The following is an 18,037-nucleotide window of genomic DNA, read 5'->3' on the forward strand; positions in this document are numbered from 1 at the left end:
CTTCACCAACATGCCCATTGAAATCCGCTCCAATCACCACTTTCTGTATCTTGGGTACACTGTTCATCACTTCATCCAACTCACTCCAAAAATCTTCTTTCTCACCTATTGCACACCCAACTTGCGATGAATATGCACTAACAACATTCATCATCACACCTCCAATTTCCAGCTTCATAATCATTACTCTGTCTGACACTCTTTTCATGTGCAAAACACACTTGACATACTGTACCTTCAGAATAAACCCTACCCCATTTCTCCTCCCATCCACACCATGATAGAACAATTTGAATCCACCTCCAATCCGGGTACAAATAGAAAGTGTCAATTAGAGTAATTCAAATAAAAAATGTGGAATGAGCAGGGCAAAAAAAGGATGCATGGATGAATGGATAATGAAAAACAAAAATTCCAAGAATTAATGAATTACAGTAGGATCATATCAAGGATCTTTTTTATTGTCATTCCAAAATCCATGTGAAGAAACAAAATTCGGTACTCAGGTCCCGGTATTTAAACAATGCCAACCAGAAACCCATTAAAAAAACGTACATAATAAAAAGTAGTCCCTTAACCCCATAGACGTTTTGATAAGTTTATTTAATGGTCAGTGTCATTTTTCACCCTTGCTTATTTGAATACATTAGATTAGATTAGATTAGATTAGATTAGATTAGATTAGATTAGATTAGATTATATAAACTTTATTAATTCTAAGGGGCAGTGCCCTGGGAGGAAGCACTGAAATGCTTGATAGCACTGGGCAGAAAAGACCCCCAAATACACTTCTTAGCACACTGTGGTGAAATTAGCCTGTGGCCAAAAGTGCCCCAAAAGAGAGCACCTCCTGGATGGGATTTTTAAATGATGGCATCCAATTTTGCCACCATTTTCTTTTCCGCAAAAGCTGCCAGGGTGTCCAGGGTTCATGCTGTGGTGACACAGGCTTTCCTGATAAGTTTATTCAGGTTTGTGCTTCTTTTGAGCTAAAGTTGCTTCACCAGGAGACCACAGCATAGAACACCACACTGGCTACTATGGACTGATAGGACATTTCCAGTAGCTTGTTGCACACATCAATTTTTTTGATGTTTTCCTAGCTTTGAGGCTGTTTCTTAGGTGATTGGTCTTTTACATTTATTTCATTTTTATTTCATCTATGCTAGTGCACCAACTTAACTTCTCTGTCAGCCCTAGTCCTTTTCTGCCTTTTCCTGCAGAATCTCTTGTCCTGCCTGAACTCACAAAGTCATATACAGTGGAACCTCGGTTCACGACCATAATTTGTTCCAAAACTCTCGTCGTAAACCGAGTTGGTCGTGAACCGAAGCAATTTCTCCCATAGGATTGTATGTAAATACAATTAATCCGTTCTAGACCGTACGAACTGTATGTATATATATATATATATATATATATATATATATATATATATATATATATATATATATATATATATATTTAGTTTTTAAGCACAAATATAGTTAATTATACCATAGAATGCACAGTGTAATGGTAAAATAAATGTAAAAACATTGAATAACACTGAGAAAACCTTTAACAACAGAGAAAACTAGCACTGCAATAGTTTGCGGTATAGCGCTAGGAACCGCTCGCTAAAAACACTTTTTTTAATGATTTTTAAGCACAGGGGAAAAAATGAACATGTGAAAAATCCGTAATTTAATAAACCACCAAGAAAAGTAACATTGCAACAATGCAGGCTACGAACCGATCGCTGTAAATAGAACTGAAAACAAAAACAAGCCTTCTCTACCTTATGCGTCCCTCGCTCGCTCTCTCTCGCTCTTGCGCTTGTGTGTGTGTGCGTGCGTCTCTCTTTTGCAAGCCTGGAGCGCCTGTGTGTGTGTCTCTCTAGAGCGCTCCTGTGTGTGTGCACGCGCCTCTCTCGCTCGTGCTCCTGTGTGTGTGAACGGCTCTCTCTGTCTCGCGCTGCCTGTGTGTGTGCCTCTGTCTCTCTGCCTCTGTGTGTGTGTGTGTGTGTGTGTGTGCGTGGGTGTGTGTGTGTGTATGTGTGTGTGTGTGTGTGTGTGTGTAGCTCTCTCGCTCTCTCTCTTGCTCGCTGCACATGAAATGCACAGGGAGAGACTGAACATGTGCAAACCGAAAGGGAACCTGGCTTGTTCGTATACCGAGTGTGTGGTCGTGAACCGAAGGCAAAAGTTTGGCAAACTTTTTGGTCGTAAACCGAGTTGTATGTGTACCAAGACGTTCGTGAATTGAGGTTCCACTGTATCTTCAGCTGCCTCTTTTCCTTTTCTTTATTTCAAACCTCATTGCATAAAAATTCAAATGTTCCTTTAGTGTATGAAAAATAAATAATTAATGACTCACATTTTCTCTATCTTACCTTTTCCAGGTTATTTCTTTTATCATATTTGAGCTTTCTGGATGTCTCCTACAACATGATTTCCATCTTACCAAATAATATTAGGAACCTCAGGTAAAGGATTCAGTGTTCAGTGTGAGTTACTGCATTTTTCAAAATATTTTACTGTTAAATCTGAAAATTGATAATGTGAAAAATTTTAAAAAGGCCTTAAAGTTTTGATTGTATGGCTGATTTAGAGTGTAGTAGAGCAGTGGTTTTCAAATTTAGCCCTAGGGATCCAATGGATGCGGCTTTGTATTACAAACAATTTTACAATTACTGAATCATTGTTACTTTTATTTGATCTTATTTTTTAGCATTCATTCATTCTTTTATTTTCCACTGCTTAGCCAAAGCTGTACTGTGGGGGCAACAGTCTTAGCAGTGAGGCCCATCCATTCTTTTCCCGAGCCACACTTTCAACTCATACTATGGGATCCAAAGGCTTTTCCATGCCACCTAGGAGATATAATCCTTACAGCGAGCCCTGAGTCTTCCCCAGGGTCTCCTCCCAGCTTGTTGTGCTCATAAAACCTCCACAGGGAGGCATCCAGGAGGCCTCCATACCAGATGCCTGAATCACCTCAGTTGGCTCCTTTTGATGCAGAGGCTCTACTCGGATGCCTCTTCCGCATGTCTGCACTTCTCACCCTATTTCTAAGAGGGAAAGCTCATTACGGCCACTTGCACCCATGGTCTCATTCTTTTGGTCATTGCCCAAAGTAAGAGTGGAGAGGTAGATCAACTGGTAAATTGAGAGCTTTGCCTTCTGACTCAACTGTTTCTTCACCACTATAGATCGGTATAGCAATCTCATAACTGTGCTCGCGCCCACTATCCAATCTCACTATCCATTTTCCATTCACTCTTCAACAAGACCCCGAGGTACTTAAACTCCTCTACTTGAGGCAGTAACTTACCACCTTCTCAGAGAGGACAGTCCACCTTTTTCCTACTAAGGACCATGGCCTCAGATTTGGAGTTGCTGATCTTCATCCCTGCCACTTCACACTCAGTCACAAACCGTCCCAATTTGTGCTGGAGTTCAAAGTTCCATGTAGCCAATAGGACCATGTCATCTGCAAAAAGCAGTGACTCGATTCTAAAGTAAATGAACTAGACCCCCTTACCTCCTCGGCTGCACCTTCATGTCCTGTCCCTGAAAATCATAAATAGGATAGAAGACAAAACACAGCCCTGGCAAAGTCCAACACCCACTGGAAACGATTCTGATGTTTTTCTGAGTATGCGGACACAGCTTTCACTGTGATAATACAGGGACAGAATAGCCCTCATTAGGGGCCCTGGAACCCCATGCTTTCCCAGCATCCCCCAAATAACCCCTCGAGGAACATAGTCATAAACCTTCTCTAAGTCTACAAAACACAAGTAGACTAATTGGGTGTACTTCCATGCCCTCTCCAAAATCCCCATCAGGTTAAAAAGCTGGTCCACTGTTCCATGACTTGGATGGAATCCAGATTGCTCTTCCTGGATCTGAGGTTCCACAACTGGGTGGAGTCTCCTTTCTGCTACACTGGCATAAGCTTTTCTAGGCAGGCTGAGGAGGTGATCCCCCAAAAGTTGGAGCACACCCTCCTGTCGCCCTTTTTAAAAATTGGGACCACCATCCTGGTTTGCCACTCCTGAGGCATAGCTTCCGATGACCACGCAACATTGAAAAGGAGTGTCAGTCATGACAGCCCAAACATGTCTAGCGCCTTCAGCATTACTTGGTGGATCTGATCCACCTTCAGGGCCTTGAAACTGTAGAGTTGCTTAACTACCTCAGTGACCTCCCTCAGGGAAATGGGCATTGATCTCCTATCAGCTTCTGGCTCTGTCTTTTCCACAGAGGACATGTCCATAGGGTTCAAGAGTTCCTCAAATTGTTTCTTCCACAGCCCCACAACATCCTCTGTCCAGGTCAGCACTTCTCCACCCTTGTTGAGAACAGCCTGGGTGAATCCCTGCCTTCCTCTTTCTGAGTCACTGGATAGTTTTTTTAAGAACATCTTTGAGCTCAATCGACAGTCACTGTCCATGTTCTCTCCGAACTCCTCTCTCCTTTTGCTTCCTTGACTGCCAGTGCCATAGCCCTTATGGCCTGTTGTTAACTCTCTGCTGCTTTGGTAGTCTCCTGTGCTAGCCATACACAGAAGGCCTCCTTTTTCAGCCTGATGGCATTCCTCAATTTTTATATCCATTATTGGGTCCTTGGAATGCTACCTCAAGAAGTGCCTATGGCCTTCAGCTGGACTTAAATGTCTTCTGTACAGGGTCCTCCCACAGACATTCCCAGGCCACCCTCAATACTTGCTTAGGCTTTCCAGGTCTGTCCAGGCACCTCCTCCACCATATGACCCAGCTTACTACCAGGTGGTGACAGCTCTGCCCCTCTCTTCACCCGAGTGTCTAGAAAACCAGCAAATCTGATGATATGATTATGAAATTGATCATAGATTTTTGTCCTAGGGTGATCTGATAACAAGTATACTTATTAACCACCTTATATTCAAACACAGTGTTTGTTATGTACAAACCGTGCCTGGCATTGAAGTCCAATAACAAAACACCATTTGGGTTTAGATCATGGAGGCTGTTCCTTCTATATCACGCCTCTCCAGGTGTCTCCATCATTGCCCACATGGGCGTTGAAGTCTCCCAGCAAAACTATGGAGTCCCCAGTTGGGACCCTTTCCAGGATCCCTTCCAGTGACCCCAGAAGGCCTGGTACTCCAAACAGGTACACTGCTATTTTTAGGAGTGTTGTATAATGTACATAACAGCCGTACTTAAGTACAGTAGAGATACCTTTCTGGACTCAAGAAAAAGGTGCCCATGGAAAAAACTTCTCAAGCAGAAGATGTATACATTTAATATTAAACACTTTACAAGTATCGAAATTATAAGCAAATTTAAGATCTGTTTTAATACTGTATACTGTAGGTTTTGTAGTTTATGTTGTGTCTAAAAGACTTTCAAAGTGGACTCCTTCTGTTCTTGAACTCTCACACTTAAGAGTTAATAAAGACAGGATAGCTTCAGTGCCAGTAAACAGGTATCACACAGCAATAAAGAAGAACTGATAGATGGTGTCTGACAACAAGAGAGTGCTCAGACAGATCATCTTTAATATCAGAGTTAGGATAATCTGTCATCTGCCTCCTGCACAACCTAGTGACCACTTAAAGAGAGAAGTCTACAAAGATGAGTCTTCTCCTTAGCCTCAATTACAATGCTAATCTGATAGACAGAGAAGTATCAAGTAAAGATTTTATTTCTAATGAAAAGCAGAAGAGTTGTAAATTTCTGATGTTCACCACTTTTAATTTCTAAACAGTGCTGTTACGAGAGTGAGAATTACAGATTTGTCAGAGTCTGTCATACGAGGAAATTGGGCCAGCCAGACTCATTTTGTAGAAGAGGATTTAGCAACAGTTGCTTAACTGTTTAGCTGAACTGCTGAGCGTGCAGGGCTGCATTGCTTAAAATTTCTGGTCAGTTGAGTCAGAGGGATCAATCTTTTGATGCAGAATGTAAAGTTGAAACTTGTAGAATTTATAAATAAACTAAAAATGGAATGCTAAGCAAACAATGAGAAAACAGCAACTCATTTAGGAGGATTCTGTTAGTCATAAATACTGCACAAACTGGAAGTGCAGTACAGAATTAAAGTACTTGCAGAAAACATGCAAAGTAAGGAGCATCTGACATACTTTGTAAGAAGCAAACCTTGAAACTGATGAAGGCATTTATTTTGCCAATTTGTTATTAAATAAGTAATATGATGTACTACAATATAGTAGCTAGGTTAAGTAGTTTAAATGTTTGATTTCAAATCCAGGAGTTATTTTCTGTTATATGAAATCCTTACTGATCATATAGAATGGTACTCTTATCACCACCTGTAACTGAGAAGAGCAAACATGACACATCCCCGAAATGATTTTCTATAAGTAAGGTCAACTAAGAAATCTAAGTGTAAAAACCAGTTTTATTTTATACTGTATATAAGAATGAGAGACTGTATAACTAGTTGTCTCATCTTCTTGTCCAAAGAGATACCTTACTGTCTTTCAAGAACCAAACTGAAAGAGATAATTAAACACAGTAATCCATTAGCTAAAAACATGCTGCAAAATTAAGCAAAGACAAGATGTTGGTGTCCCAGCCGGGAAAACCTCATTTAGTTGCCGTAGGCAAAAAGAAAATGAAGAAGGGTATAAACTAATGTTGGTGTCAGCCCCTATAAGTGCATTTCCTCATTGACAATGATGCTGTCAAGAGTCTATTGGTCCAACAAATGACACTGACTTCCTACTAGTGTCATCCTGTACAGGTTAGTTTGAAAGCAGTAAAAATATTTTGGTTTGTTTTAGGAAGGACTATAAGATGGTAAGGTCAGAATCGCAGTCAGAGATGTAGCTGAGGTCTAAACCATAAACCAAAACAAAACCAAAAGTAAACCAAGTCCATTAAATAAATCAAAAATCAAAGTACAAAAGAGCATGCAAAATTCTTTACCCTGAATTTTTTTTTAGAAAGTTAACTCGTAACAGCGACTTGTTTTGCAAATCCTAAACCTTGGACACCAAGAGAAGCACACAATCTCCTTAAATACTTTCTGGAAGCAACATCATGACATACATTTTCCTGGAATCACATGATGACAATGGGGATTTATGCGCAATTTGCCACTAAAATCATAAACAACCTACAAGATGGTGGCAGCTGCAATAGACCAAATGGAAAACAAAATTATAAGCTAAGTAATAAAATGATATAATAATAATAAGAAGAAAAGAATAATAATAAATTCACAAACATTCATAATTAAGAAATAAATGCAAAAAAAAACAAAACAAAAATCATAACCTGCATTGAAGGTGAAGCGGAAGTGGTGTCACTGTACTTTAGGCAAGATTTCTTTGGCTCTAAGAATTCAAGAGGGAAATTTGTTTCCTTCATATTGTGCCCTCTTAAACTGGTGCCCATAAGCTACCCACCTGACACATTATGAACTGAATGGCTCCTTCTGGTCTGCAGGCCTTACTGAACCAGGTGTTCATCCAACACATTACACCTAATACTGTATGTCTGAATTATCTTTTATACAGGTTTCTGGAGTTTTTAAATGTCGAAGGCAATGAGTTGGGGGCATTACCTTGTGGAGCACTGAAACTTCAGCTGAAGCAGCTCCGAATTTCCAATAATTATATGCACCACTATTTCTGGGAGGAATATAGTAAGAACCAACCTCAAAGACTCTGTGACCTGGCAGCCATGATGTTATCTAAGAGTAGAAAGTACTCTAGCAGCAAATTACCCAGTGACATCAAGCAGATATTAAGCAAGTAAGTCATCTGGCTCTTAAAAAATGCTGAAGCATGATTGAAATCATTTTTTTATTCTCAGTTATACGTTCAGTCTGTCTCTTTGCCTGTAATGCGTTTCATCTGAGGTCTGTCACAAGGTTTTATAAAGCAGACAACAACCTTAAAGTATAGTTCATTGTAAGTAAAGTGCTACACATACTGCAGATGTGTTTAAGTAAAATTTGATCTTTCAATTTCACACTCTTAGAAAAGTATCTTGGAAATATTTTTGTGGGTAGAGATGAGTTTGCTTTATTCTGGTGTGTGTTACACTTTACTGTTACATTGAAAAAAGAAGGTGCTATTTTACTTAGGACTGTTTGCTGTGCACTTTTTTGAGAATTTTAGTAAAACAGTAGTGTCTGAATAAGACATCCACCTCCTTACATGGGACTTTAATTATGTGCGTATGAAAATGATCCCACTAGAAAATTACTGGGTTGTGTTGATGCATGGGATAAACATTCACATGTTTTGTAATTGTGAGAGAGAAAAAATTTCCTGTTCAATGGAAAAGCAACAAATTGCAAATATAGATAGATAGATAGATAGATAGATAGATAGATAGATAGATAGATAGATAGATAGATAGATAGATAGATAGATAGATAGATAGATAGATAGATAGATAGATAGATAGTTTATTAATCCCAAGGGGAAATTCACATACTCCAGCAGCAGCATACTGATAAGGAAACAATATTAAATTAAAGAGTGATACAATTGAAAGTCACAGTAGATTCCACCGCAAAATCTAATACTCTTATGGCACATTCCATGGGGTATACAACCTACATCATCGTTGTAAACAGGATTGGCAAGCACCCATGGCTTCTTAAATATCTCCACAACCTGAGGTTCAACTGTCTGATTGAGTCTCCTATCTAAAACCCTGGCAAAGATTTCCTTGGGAGGCTGAGGTGTGGGGGTCCATTGAAAAATGGAACATATCCCTTTGTCCCCTCTTTTAAGAGTGGAATACTACTGCAGTCTAATTATACATATCCAGTGTTTTTAGGATCTCCAGCCTATTCTCACTTTTGTCCTTGTTACCTTTCCACTACAGAGCTTTGTAATAATCACTAAGGTAAACACAGCCCTATGCTTTCCAGTGCTTCTGACACTACCTCCTCCATGAATGACTTGTCCACCTTCTCCTTTGTCATGAAATGGTGTACCAGAACTTCTCTGAGACCATCATAAAGTCATTATCCACGCACTTACTTTCCCCACATGTGGGTCGTCACTTTAGTTAGTCCTGCAGATGCAGCCTTCTTGAATGGCCAATACTTCTTAGTCAAGTCTGTAAATCCTCCTATTAACAGGGAGATGAAAGGTATCTTTCTTTAACATGATGACTTCCCTTTCCACTCTTATCCACTAATGTAATGTAAAGACTGCCACCAAGAAAGGGAGCCTATTGCCTATTGCACTCAGTTTCTTTCAGCTGCATCCACTCCTGATATCTTCAAAAAGGTCCATTCAGACACCATGTCACTGAACTGTCCCAATATAATGTACAAGAAAAGCTCTTCAAAAAGAGAAATGCATCTGCTACTCATTCCCAGCTAATTCTTTCTGTCTGTTTGGGTCTCCTACATCTGTCCAGCAGATGCTTTTTCACTAAGTGTTGATTAATTGACACTTTGGCACCTCTGTTTACTGGGGTGTCTAGAACACATGACTGAAGATCAGATTACACAACTACAAATTCAATAATTGCTGTTTGGCCCAAGTGTACCTGGAATAGTACACCTAAAATGCAGCTTTGTGTTTGAACATGGTGTTCATTATCAGTAATCAGTCAGTACCACAGAAACTCAATAACTATCACCCTCTTGGATTCAGGTCAGGCAGGCTATTCCATGCTATCATAAACTCCCAGTTGTCTTTATCATTTATTATGTGAGTGCTGAATTCTTGTGATAGGATTACAGAGGACAAGTTGAAGCACTAAATCTTCTCGCTCTAAAATGATGACACTCCCAGATTATTTGTAAGATAGAAGTATGCAAACAACAGTGAAATTGTTTCTCTTTGCAATGCAAATTAGCATTGAGGTGACCCTCTTGTTACAGCAAACAGCGTCACTTTTATGAGTATCCCCACACACCCACTCAAGGTCTCTACTGTGAGGCATCTATAGAGCGGGAGTGAGACCATCCTCAATCTAGAAGCATGAGGTTAGCCTGACTACTTAAAGCCAGTATTTTCCAAACTCCAGCATGAGCCCCAGCTGCTTACCTGTCAGACAAATGACATTCAGCATTCCATGTGCTATTTTCCATTTCCAAAGTCTAGAATGTCAGACCTGTCCCACTCATGTCTGTCAATGGTATTGCATCCGCCTTGCAAGTGGCCAAGACCACTTGGCAGGTCCATGTAGCTTTTTTGGGTGAGCTCAGCTGACAAGAGCCACCAGAAAAGCCCACTACCAGGCCTGGCTTTGGGAGTGGATCCTGTTATAACTGCTTTAGGAGAGCTTTGCTTACATTCATTTAAAATTATCAATAGATCCTTTATTTTTAGGTTGTTCTTCATCTGGTACCTCTCTTTAGACTAATTTGTTAACAGAAGTACATGACTCCAGACATCAATGATTACTGAGGCACACAAGCCCATCCACCACACTAAGGTTACAATCCTGGGAAAGGAAGCAAATAAATAAGCATTTTCTAATATAATCGTACTTTAATAATAATATTCAGGTACTTTTTAATTTTACTTACATATAAACATACTTGTACATGCATTTTCAAACCCAAATCCAATTCATGGATGCAGTATAGGTTCAGAACTTAACTCTGCAAACAAGTTTAGACAAGCCACAGTCCGTTGCAGAGTCTACTTGTTCAAACAGCCACACTTACAAAGAGATCATTTGGAATCACCAGTTACTCAAATTAGTGTAATTTAAGGGATGTGGGAGGAAAACTAAGGTACCTGGATGACAACAAAGGATGAACATGCTAAATGAGACAGTGGCCAGGCACAGGACTGAGACCCAGGACATTGGATTAGTAAGGCATTAGCACTGACCACAGGATTATCATGCCCCACTAGATTAATTGAATTTTATTTATTAATTAATATGTGAAGGATTTTTTAATATTAAAAAATGCTATATTATATTTTGTTATTTTATTCAATAAAAACATTATAGTACAGCCTACTAAATGCATACTGTAGATTATACATGATAAACACTTGACTGTGAAAGGAATGTAACATGGTATAACTTCCTGACGTTTCGATTTAACTGAATGTCACTTCACTTTAATTAAAATTCAGGGTTGTGAATTCTTCAAAATAACCAAATACCCTTGTAGTGAGTTGATAGGTTTTAGAAGCTTACTCAGACAGGCATCGGCCAATCTCACCTGTCAAAAAGAGGAGAATTGGTGGATGACCCAGAAGTTATTACCAGTTCTTGACATTAGGGGGCAGGTGACTAACTATTTTAGAATACCTAACCTCAGTCTTCTAGCAGACTTCAAACAAGGAGGAAGACGTTAGAAATATCTCCTGGCTTCGGGTGGACAGACTGCCCCAGAGAACAGTAGATAGCCCTGGGATTGCTATGATTGCTGTCCTGTTAGGGTCCATGGTCAACATGAATGTACATGAGCACTAGAAGGAGCTTTATTATAGTATTTCTGTTACAAGTATGGAGATACTGTATGTTCAACCATGTAGTGTAGAGTTGGAGGATGATGAGCAATTAGCTAATAGTTGGAGATTCCCTCTTCCCTATGAGACAGAGGAGATCAGAAAAAAAAATAACCAGGAAGGTATGAACCTAGGCTAGAGTAAAGCAAGTTATGAATCTATTGAATAAATCATCAGGAAGGAAACCTGAAGGAATCTACAGAATAGAATACCAGTGATTAATGCTACCTGGAACCTCTGCTGCATTAATAAAAGTAGTTATTTATAGCAGTGGTCTCAGGCTCAGTTCCTGTCAGACTACAGTGGCTGCAGGATTTCATTCTTGCCGCTTTGATATTTAGAAGCCAATTAGTTCAGTTAAAGGAACAAATTCAGGTAATGGGAACATAGAGACAGGAATAAGGACTACATTAAACAATCTGATTTGTGTTTAAAATAAATGTCTGTATTTCAATACAGTCCTATTTATCATAGTGACAGGCACGTTGCTGAACACAGCAGTGGTAATTTCGCTGGACTCAGGGTCTGTTACAATACTACTACTACTAGAACATATTTGGCTCCTTGGGTTTATTCCCAATGCAGAGAAGATACAAGAGTCTTTCTGCAAGGCTAACATCCAGTATTGCTTTTTGCTAATGATTATGTCTGCTTTTTGAATGTCAGTGATACTTGTGTTAAGGTAGAATACACGTCAAAGAAACAAGGCTGTCCTACTCTAATAAAAAGCCACAAAAAAGTATAGTTGTCTTCTGTTTGGACTACACGGCAGAGACCGGTGGCGAGTCTGTTTTGGTGGCTGGAAAATCATTCCACAGTTTTGCAAGACTTTATTTAAAAGGTGTTGTCTGACTCTACCCCTAACCCTAACCATAACCTCTGAAAATTTCATTGTGCATTCTGCAAACAGGACTGAGGTCGCCATCCTCTTTATAGATGGTATGTTGGACTTTATCAGTGATTCTGAGGTCACTAAAATAAAGATGACTGGCCTTCATATAGATTAACAATATTAAATCCTTGCTGCTTTAAACTTGAACATTCTCATTATAAACACCCGCTGTCTGGAACTTTTTCCCCTTACATACCTGTAAAGCTCCTTTCAACCACCAAATATTCATCAACAGGATAAAAAATTTGCAATTTATCTGAATGTTTCCCAAAACTAACTTTCATTTTATGTAAACATTATTCATCCATCTATTTCTAAATCCCTCAGTGTATTTTTTTACAGCATTATCCCATTCAGGATTGCAGGCAACATTGGGTGCAAATTGCGAATCATCCCAGTCCATCATAGGTCTAGAGATGAAAATAACCTAAAATGTGGAATGAAAGCTGGAGGAAAACTACAAGAAAAATTAGTGTAGACACAAAGACAATGTGGGGGACAAAGTATATATTTCTCACACACACACACAGTGATTATTGAATAATAATAATAAGTTACATGCCTTTAACAATAATGCCTTTAACAATCCCAAGGTCGGTTTACAAAATAAATAAACAGTGGAGGAAAAAGGGAAGTGTTCATTGAAGAGAAATGTCTTTAAATGTGATTTGAAAGTAAAGAGGGAAGAACAGTTAGGGAGAGACAGGAAGAAAATTCCAGAGTTTAGGGGCCATGACACTGGAGGACCAGCCTTCCAAGGTGGAAAGCCTAGTGCATGGGGCAACAATTAGATTATGGCTAGAATACCTGAGAGAGTGAGAAGGGGAGTAAGAGTTCATTAAGGTAAAGAGGAGCAACGTGATTCAGAACTTTGAAAGTGAGAAACAAGATTTTGAACTTAATCTGGGACTGAACCGGTAACCAATGTAACAGAAAAATAATAAGGGTGATGTGAGCAAGAGCACTTTCTATAGGTGAAAACTCCACCTGAAGAGTTCTGAAAATATTGTAACTTTTGTAAAGGCTTTGCAGGAAGGCCACTAATCAATACTAGACATAATGCAAGAATGAACGAACCAAAGGTTGTGCATTATTACTAGTGAGAAATGGGTGAAGACGAACAATGTTACGGAGATTAAAGAATACACTATTGTTGAGGAACCTGACATGCGGCTCAGAATTCAGTAATGGGTCAAATACTAAACCAAGATTTTTGACAAAAGTAGCAGGTCTAACTAGCACACCTTAACAGAAAATTAGATGATTTAGATAGTAAGGATTTAGGGCCAACCAGTAAAACTTCAGTTTTAGAAAAGTAAGCTGCATCCAAAGGTTTAAATCTGAAATACAATCCAATAATACACTGAGAGGGGAGTCTGTGGAAGAGTGTGTACTAAGATAAAACTGAATATCATCTGCATAACAGTGAAACTTAAGGCCATGGCTACACATAATCTGAGCAAGAGGATGTAGATTAAAAAAACAAAAAGGTGCCCAAGAACCGATCCCTGAGGGACACCACACATTACAGGAGAGATGGAGGACTTGTGTAGACCTAGTGCAATATACTTTTGTCTGTCTGCAAGATACAACTTGAACCATTGCAAGGCTATTCCAGCAATACCAATACAGGAGAGATGGCAAATGAGTACATAGTGACTGACAGTGTCAAATGCTGCACTTCAGTCAAGGAGAAGAATATTGAGAGAAGCACTATCAGAAAACCGGAGAAGATTATTAACACGCAGAAGAGCAATCTCAGTGCTGTGGTGTGTACAGAAGCTAGACTGAAAAGACTCATAAAGTGTGTTATCATTAGGAAAAGTCTGAAATTGCATAGCTACCACTCTTTCTGTCACTTTAGCTAGAAAAGGAAGATTTGAGATAGGTCTATAATTGGAAAGAGATGTTGGATCCAGCTTGGGTTATTTAAGAATACGGATAACTGCAGCAGTTTTAAGGGCCATAGGAACATAACCAAAAGAGAAACATGTATTAATGATTATGGTGATTGGAGTATTGATTGTAGATGAACATTACTTTAATAAAGGGGTTAGGGCAGAGTCAAGCTAACAACAGGAACAATTAGTCATAATGATGAGTTTAGAGACAGATAGAAAGTCAACAGGTATAAAACAAGTTTTGTAACTGAAGTAGGAAAATTAATATGAAAGAATGATTGAGAAGTAAAAGGAAGAATGGCAATAGATTTGCTTAAGTTTGTTTTAAAAAAATATGTAAAAGCCTGCTCAGCTATATCGGGAGAAATGCTAATACAGATGGATGAAGTTTGTTAACAGTCCTAAAGAGAGTTATTGGCCTAGACTTGTCATATTTATGATGGAAGAGTAGTAATTGGAACGGGCAGCATTGTGGATATGCTCAGTGTATAACAATAAGGCCAGTTTTCTTATGAACTGACAATTATTTTTTTCTTCCTATGAATTCAATGCTTGTCTACAGTCGTGGCCAAAAGTTTTGGGAATGACACAAATATTGGTTTTCACAACGTTTGCTGCTTCAGTGTTTTTAGATCTTTTTGTCAGATGTTTCTGTGGTATACTATATAATATATAAGTATAATTACAAGCATTTCATAAGTTTAAAAGACTTTTATTGACAGTTACATTAAGTTTATTCAAAGAGTCAATATTTGCAGTGCTGGCCCTTCTTTTTCAAGACCTCTGCAATTCATCCTGGCATGCTATCAATCAACATCTGGGCCAAATCCAGACTGATGGCAGTCCATTCTTGCATAATCAATGCTTGGAGTTTGTCAGAATTTGTGGGTTTTTGTTTGTCCACCCACCTCTTGAGGATTGACCACAAGTTCTCAATGGGATTAAGGTTTGGGAAGTTTCCTGGTCATGGACCCAAAATTTTGATGTTTTGTTCCCTGAGCAACTTAGTTATCACTTTTGTCTTATGGCACAGTGTCCCATCATGCTGGAAAAGGCATTGTTCATCACCAAACTGTTCTTGGATGGATGTGTGAAGTTGCTCTCAGAGGATGTTTTCGTACCATTCTTTATTCATGGCTGTGTTCTCATGCAAAATTGTGAGTGAGTCCACTTCCTTGGCTGATAAGCAACTCCACACATGAATGGTTTCAGGATGCTTTACTGATGGTAGCACTCACCTTTTCTTCTCAGGACAATCTTTTTTCCAGATGCCCCAAACAATCAGATAGGGGATTCACCAGAGAAAATGACTTTACCCCAGTCTTCAGCAGTCTAATCCCTGTACCTTATGCAGAATATCAGTCTGTCTGTGATGTTTTTCTTGGAGATAAGTGACTTCTTTGCTGCCCCCCCCCTGACATCAGGCCATCCTCCAAAAGTCTTCACCTCACTGTGCATGCACATGCACTCATATCTGCCTGCTGCCATTCCTGAGCAAGCTCTGCACTGGTGGTCCCCCGATCCCGCAGCTGAATAGCTTTAGGAGACGGTCCTGGTACATGCTGGACTTTCTTGGGCGCCCTGAAGCCTTCACAACAGCAGTGGAAATGGGTCTTTTGGGATTAAGTTCACTTTCATGGCAAAGAGGGACTTTGCAATTAATCGCAATTCATCTGATCGCTCTTCACAACATCCTGGAGCATATGCAAATTGCCATCATAAAAACTGAGGCAGCAGACTTTGTGAAAATTAATATTTGTGTCATTCTCAAAACATTTGGCCATGACTGTAATATACTGACAATAAATGGTTTCATAGAAGTTTTATAATATGTACAGCTAAGAATGAACCAAACAATATTCTTTAAAAGATGATTGGCTGCCTGCGAGATAATCTTTAAAGAACAACGTAAGTGATATTTTTTTTTTTTTTTTTTAGTGCCAGTTCCTGTGATTGCTGCAAAGGGCCCCTGTATGGCGCAGGACTTCATCTCATTAGACCTTGCGAGAAGATTTTTGGAATACGCAGGCTTCCTTTTATGTTCCAGTGTTGTTCTCCAACATGCTACGCCCAGCTTAAAGGAGAAAGTGAAAATCTGCAAAAGTTTCTTGAATAACCACTAGGGTCTCATTCGATAAACCATCCCTGATAAAGTCATTTATGTTCAAACTTAGCTTTTTATTTCCTTCATTTGACTCAGTGCTGTCACAATTAAATCAGAATTTGAGGATTTTAAAGAGAAAGGGATAACAGAAGTTCTTGGTCGGCGTTAGACACACTAATATAACTGCAGCAACATAAATAGTGTCATTTTTTTCTATTTGCAAAACAAGAAAACGTATTCTATCATGTGTGCCATAATGCCAAATATAGGTTTTTTATTTTATTCAACTCAGACAGCATAACTGAACTAATGGCAGATTAACATGGCACACATATTTAAGCGCTGCTACACATTACTCAGACTCTCTTGATTTTTGAGTTTTTTCATGAGTGAAATCTCACATGTGATGCCTCTTTACAGTAGTTCATATGCACAGAGATGTGTGCTTTGAATTTACAAATGCATCTATAAGTACACATACACAAAAATCCATGAATGATATAGAATATCAAATCATTATTGTCATAAGTCAGTCATCTTCCAACCCGCTATATCCTAACACAGGGTTACAGGGAGTCTGCTGGAGCCAATCCTAGCCAAAATAGGGCGCAAGGCAGGAACAAACCTCAGGCAGGGCACCAGCCCACTGCAGGGCACACACACCAAGAATCGCCAATGCACCTAACCTGCATGTCTTTGGACTGTGGGAGGAAACCAGAACACCTGGAGGAAACCCACACAGACACGGGGAGAACATGCAAACTCCATGCTGGGAGGACCCGGGAAGCGAACCCAGGTCTCCTTACTGCGAGGCAGAAGCGATACCACTGCACCACTCTTTTGTCATAAGTAGTTTCTTTATTCCATGAGGTCAGGTTTCTTTGCCCCATCTTCTCTGTTTAGGTTGCTCTACAACTTGTTCAGAAAAGTACAGTCGCTTATTAAATACATAAGAATTCATAGCAAACCTTTGTTCTCAGCTGAGCTGTAAGCCACATGCACCCCGTAGGAAGTCCGAGTTGTTCAGCATTGCATCACAAGGGAGACGAGGCATACCGATAACCATCTGGTGAACTGAGCTCAAACAAAAGCTCAGGCCAGCTTCAGGAATGTTTCTGGAATAGCTGGAAGGGTGGTAAATGTCTATATATAGATGAGTATTTGTACAGTATGTAAATATTACATGGTTAATCTGTGTTTTATATCATGCTATGGAGTGCTTTACTTCAAAAAATGTACATGATTGATCAAGCACATGCACATTAAATCTGTTTCAGGGCTGCAGGGTAATCGTATTCAATGAAGTGGCTACAGGATAACGGTCTATCTATGGTGCAAGTCAGGAACCATTCCTCAAAGGGGGAGTAGAGTCCTGAACAATGTTCCACTCACATGGGGACATTTTAGAGCTGACCATTGATCTAACACACATCTTGGGGATGGTGGAGAAAAACTCACAAGGAGGCAGAGAGGAAATGCAAAGCCCACAGGGATGGGGAACCAGGATGGGATTATAAACCATTCTTCTGAGCCGGTAAAGATGAAGCACTTCAAGCCATCCAGTAAAAACACACTATGAACAAAATACATTTCATTCAACTCACTACCTCCAGTCGAACCCTGTTTTATCCCATCAATCTGGAATGCAGTCCATATTGTTACTAATGTTGATAAAATTCCACATCATCCATTTCTCGT

The 18,037-nt window shown here is 39.4% G+C and overlaps 1 protein-coding gene across 1 annotated transcript in view; it reads left to right on the plus strand.

Moving 5' to 3' along the window:
* LOC114651364 (uncharacterized) overlaps nucleotides 1-17,781 on the plus strand; it is a 73,497-nt gene extending 55,716 nt beyond the window's left edge. The window contains exons 8-11 of the mRNA XM_028801270.2: nucleotides 2,384-2,467; nucleotides 7,516-7,752; nucleotides 16,174-16,871; nucleotides 17,193-17,781. Coding sequence (XP_028657103.1) covers nucleotides 2,384-2,467; nucleotides 7,516-7,752; nucleotides 16,174-16,351 — 499 coding nt within the window. The 3' untranslated portion in view covers nucleotides 16,352-16,871; nucleotides 17,193-17,781. The remainder of the gene's footprint in view (nucleotides 1-2,383; nucleotides 2,468-7,515; nucleotides 7,753-16,173; nucleotides 16,872-17,192) is intronic.
* Nucleotides 17,782-18,037: the final 256 nt, after the last annotated feature.

Source organism: Erpetoichthys calabaricus, chromosome 4 (assembly GCF_900747795.2).
Source record: "Erpetoichthys calabaricus chromosome 4, fErpCal1.3, whole genome shotgun sequence".
Classification (NCBI taxonomy): Eukaryota; Metazoa; Chordata; class Cladistia; order Polypteriformes; family Polypteridae; genus Erpetoichthys; species Erpetoichthys calabaricus.